At 33.5% G+C, this 5470-nt stretch overlaps 1 protein-coding gene across 1 annotated transcript; it reads right to left on the reverse strand.

Annotated features, from left to right (window-relative positions):
* Window positions 1–3: 3 nt before the first annotated feature.
* Window positions 4–3116, reverse strand: LOC105456129 (stearoyl-CoA desaturase 5-like; the record flags this gene model as incomplete). Its single annotated transcript, XM_011699949.1, has 5 exons — window positions 2335–3116; window positions 1308–1438; window positions 885–1090; window positions 371–556; window positions 4–94 (listed from the first exon to the last, which is right to left on the reverse strand). Coding segments are annotated over exons 1-5 (753 nt in total), but the record flags the coding sequence as incomplete, so codon positions are not given.
* Window positions 3117–5470: the final 2354 nt, after the last annotated feature.

Here is a 5470-nt window from a genome sequence, read left to right on the forward strand (position 1 = left end):
TCTGTAATCCCACGGGAACACGTGGTGAAAGTTGTGATAACCTTCTCCTAATGTCATGAAGTTAACAAGATTGTTGTCTGATGGTTTTATGTTCCTAAAAACACAAACTGTGTTAGTAAATGTGTATCTCAGTAATAAAATTTAACATTAATCCTGCTTACAATTATATTAACAATCATTGAGGCTACTGACAAGTATGTATCCACTTTCTCACAGAGGCGTTAATTACATTTAATTCTTTGTCGAGAGTTATCTATTATAACTAGTAAATAATTACATTAAAATATTCACAATTTACTTCTTGCGACATGTGGATGCAACTCTATAAACATAAATTGTACCATCATAATTATGCATTCAAATTACGCACTTATCGTATGGTTTGGTACCCCACGCATGAGCAATGCTATTGATAGTCCATACGGAATTCAAAGTAATCACATATCGTATAAATATTTGCGATATGATGGCCCTGCCTAAAGTCTCATTCCATAGGTATATCGGTACCGCCGTTGGCAGAATGAAACCGAAGATAAGTTGAAGAAGCAAGTGGTATCTGTAAAAATGCAACTTTAATTTTTCGAAATTTATTTAAGCGCGGCATACATTTCTATATATACATATAAATCTGGAAATATTAGATTTTATACTAGAAAATCAGCGAATTTATGTTTTGCTTAAAAAGATTAAAGTTACTGTATTATACATATATTCGAAAGAATAAAAAAAAGGAGAAAGTATTCGAAAAATATAATAAATACAGTATTAGATATTTGTATATATATTTATTTGCGTCATTTGGAGCCTTTTGTTCAAAATAATAAAAATGTAAAATAATCAATGTATTTTCTATAGTTAATAAACTCGTAGTTAATTTACTTTACCTTTCGCCAAAAACTACAACAGGATCTGATAAAACATCCGATAAATCAAGCTGTTTGCTTTTTTTAATAAATTCGGGATGCTCTTTCATCATCACCCACCCCATGTGCGTGTAAAAGAAGCCGCGCTGAGTATTGTGAGGATCGGCATTAGTGTCACAATATTTATGATGCATACGATGATTCTTCACCCAACTGCATATTGAATTCTAAAAGCAATTAGAATATTATTTACATATGTATACAACTGTGTTGAAATATCGATAAAATATCTACTAATTTTCTGATCAAATTGATTTTTTTAAAGAAAATTTGGGATTTTATGTATAAATTTAGAATCATTTTCAAAAGTTATTCATTAACTATTTAACGCATTTGTACATATGATACACGTAAAGATGTATTATAGTAGCAAATAAAATTTACCTGTCCACTTGCACTATAGCATATTATATATAGGATTCTTAATGGTAACTTTGCTTTATAACACTTGTGACTCCAGAGACGATGAGCGCCACCAGATACTCCGATATTGGATATGAAATACATCCCGATTACTTGAAAATACAAACGAATGCATTTATGTTAATATATTGTATATATAATAATTAGGAATTCTCTAACAATGTATGAGATACTTTTAAAACGTTCTACAGATATATATTTGTCAAAATATGATGTATGCAGAGGTTTTTGAGAAATTTTGAAGATTTTGAGATTTTTTTATTTTTCATAAAATTTTTTATTTGTACTTGGTGAATTATAAGTCAGAAAACTGATTCGATTTAACCGAGAATCTAAATATATGTAAATCAATTACACAGATAATTATTATCTAATAGTTCCGTTGTTATCGTTGAATGCATTTATTTGGAGAATTTATTTGCATTTATTTAGCTTGATTATAAATAAACTTTTGTGATCGTAGAGTAATTTTGAGGATAATTTAAGGTAATTACCTGTTATTACCTAGCATTTTGATTATTAAATATGAAAATGTTTGAATGTTTCGTCTCTATTGCAATATTAGTTATTTATATTTGAATGCGTATTTATGGTGTCCTATGTTGAATATATTCCTAACAATTGCATTTTAATTTCAAAGAATAAGCTCAATAATATCAATAGTCTCTAATATTGTAGTCAAGCTCACTTAACAGAGGTAAAAAATGAAATAATCGAATTATAAATAAAATTATATATTTAGTGTCAAATTAATTTCTAGTAGTTTAAGTTTAATGATTTTATTAATACTTTTGCAGTACGGAAAAATGCGAATGGCTAAAAAAAAGATGTTAGGGTTTAATTATTTCGGATTTGATTCATTTGAGAATCAAAGATTATATTTAAAAGAGATCCTGATACACTAATAGCTGCATGAGAAAAATTTTAGAAATTTTGTCGTTTTCTTAAATTTCCCTGTATACAAAAGCACAAGTACTTTGGTACTTACTCCAAAATGTAGTCATCAGATTTTCCAAGTAGTTGAAGGTCAGCAAACCATAAATACCAATGGCGTGCAATAAAAAGACTTCCAGGGCAATAAACCATATTACATCAGTTTCGAAATTGATAACACTTGGTTTTATCATTTTGAAAATTTTTTCTGATGTCGTCAATTCTCACCAAATCTACGTAACTTCTAAAATTTATATTTATAATTTACGGCAGATTTCACAATAGAGAATGTTTATATTTTACTTTATGTTTATGTCTATGTCCTGTATATTTTAATATAAGAAATCAAAACATCAAAAATGATTCGATGAGATGTTGCACATGCGCTCACAGGTTACTTAAGATTCTCTTCATGTTGCACTCTGCATGTCTATCTTCTGCTATATTCTTAAAAAAAAAAAATAACTAGTTTTTTCTTTAAAATTACAATTTTCAGCGAGAAGATTGTGACATTTGCTATGAGCTGTGGCAATGCTTCTTTCACACTACAATCTTTTTGCATTGATAGTGCATAAACGTAGCTATACGTTCTTCACTTTAATGTCATTATAACTGATAGCAGAGCATTTTATTGCATATAATTTGTTTATATTTCCATAATTTTTATCATAATTTTTTAGTATTGAATATTTTTAACTTTTTACGAATGTGAATTACTGCTGTAATGCTACAATAAATGATCAAGTTTAATAGATTTTTTAAAAACACGTATAAAGTTTTTAGACAAACGCTTATTTGAATGTTTTTTAACTGTAGTTCTTGTAGTTTTGTTTTTAATTTTTCTTCAAGAATTTATCAGAAAAATTGATATTTTTTATCATGCTTTATCTTAAATGTTCGCAGATAAAAGCGTTCGCATGTTTCGTTTCTTAAAACGTATTATTATAATTGTTTTTCTGATAAAACTTACAGTAAAGATGTCTCGTACTTCATAAAGTATTTTTTTTTTAAAGAACTCAATATTTGAATAATTTATTTAAAATATTTATATAAAGTTGTTCAATATTAAATTTTCTTAATTCTTCAGTTGCATTACGCAATTATAAATTATCCAACATAATACAGACCGATTTCTCAAAACCGACGAAGCCGACGATCGTTCGCGTCGCAAAAATCTGACATTGCCCAATAACGTTTCGGCATGTCTTGTCCGTCGACCCGAGTGAAAGCGCAAACAATACATGAAAATATCAATATCACATGCATGTAAATGTCATTAATATCAACAATGTAAGCATGACGGAACCGCACGATCCGTTTAAACGTCCATCTATCCCAACGGTCTACACTGTATCAAAGGTTTGATATTTTTTTTCTGAAACGGCTGCGGTGAAAAAATCGAGATTTGCGTGATTAATTAGCGACTAAACAGGAGATAATTTCTACGCAAGTCTCATTCGATTGTGCTGAAGAGGCTGATTATTGACTCTTTTCCGCGACGCTGATTGGTTCTCTCGCTGCGCTAACTTCGTGAGCGGCTGTCATTACATTGACTTTTGATAATTGTACATATGTATTGAGGTTGATGTATAATTATAGTCAATTATAGGAAAAAATAAAAGTGCAATTAATTAGCGCGCGCGTCTATAGTGCTAGTAGTGTAAATAATAAACGTTTTTTGTGTCGCCAAAGAGACTGCGTTAAACTTCCGTTTTGATCTTTCTACTCACGAAATCCCGTCAACCGTATCAGAAACATTCTGGTCCTTCGAGCCAGGTAGGTTTTCTCTTTGTACCGGTGCAAACCTCGGCATTTTCTCGCGTGGTGACTGGTGTAAATGATGGGATCGTGACAGCGGTGATCGCGACGGAAACGAACAATGAGTCTCGACGCGGAGAACCTACTTCTGAGCCAGCAAGAACTGCAGGGTTGTATCGCCCGTACAATGGAGAATTTGAAGAAGGACGGCGAAAATCACGCCTGGAGCGATGGACACGAGGCTGAGACTCCTCGATTCGAACTGGACGAAATTGAAAGCACACACGACACGCTGCGATCCGACCACTGGAAGCTCATCAGTGACCGCGAAATGTCAAGTCCGCGTGCTTCGAGCAGGTGGAAGAAAGCTATATAGTGCAGCGCGCCGTGCTGGTCGACTTGCTCGCGAAGCTCCAGATCGAGGCCAGGCTTGTCGCAACGGAGCAGGTAGCGGAGGAGGTAACCCCCGGAAGACACTTCCAGCTCCTCTCCTTCTCCGGGAAATACGAGAAGTGGCCGGCCTTCAAGGCCTTTTCCGCTCGATCGTCGGCAAAAATGCTGCACTGTAGAAAAACTCCACTAATCTAAAAACGTGCTTGAAGGGGGAGGCAGAGCAGTTGGTGCGTAATCTGACCTCCACAGCGGAAAATTACTCGCGCGCGTGGAACATGCTTGCCGAACGGTGTGCGAACAAGCGCTTGTTGGTAAGGTCCTGCTTTGCGACCTTCACCCGCGCTCTACCAAGATTGAAGAGTGAATCCGTGCCGGACTTGAGACGGGTGTTTCACGGCGTGCTGCATACTGTGGGCACCTTAGAAAGCATCGATCGCCCAATCAGCAGTTTTAGCAGTTTATAACAAGCTTACTACATTAATAATAATAATAATAATAATAATAACTTCTTATTATTAGATAGAAATAATTCTTGTTACTATTATAAAAAATTCTTGTTTCTTGTTTCTTTTTTATGAATTCTGTATTGTCTTCAACGCTATCACACGCAGCCAATGAGATGAGACGAATACGTATGTACAGAGCGCGCATATAGAGATGTTTCTCACTCATTTCCTAAAGATGTTATCTGATCTTATATCATATACCGTTGTTTTCAGCGTAAAATGCATTTTAATTTTTATCTTTATAAAAATTGAAAAATTTTTGAAAATTAAGGACGGGAGGGTAAGAGATAGTAAAAAATATGATTTCTTTAAATTAAAACGCGCCACAAAGTGCACTTGAAGTCGTAAAACTTTTATTTAAAACATTTTTTCATATCTTTATCGGTTTATATTATTTACTTTAAAAGAAAAAATTGATTTTTTCAAGGCTGGATGTTATCCTGTGGCCATCGTGGCGCGAGGAGCAGCGCGGTAGCTTTATAAGCTAAAGATCCGGGTCTGTCTCTTATACACATCTCTGAGCGGGCTGGCAAG

The sequence above is a fragment of the Wasmannia auropunctata genome, unplaced genomic scaffold (genome assembly GCF_000956235.1).
Source record: "Wasmannia auropunctata unplaced genomic scaffold, wasmannia.A_1.0 LD335767.1, whole genome shotgun sequence".
NCBI lineage: Eukaryota > Metazoa > Arthropoda > Insecta > Hymenoptera > Formicidae > Wasmannia > Wasmannia auropunctata.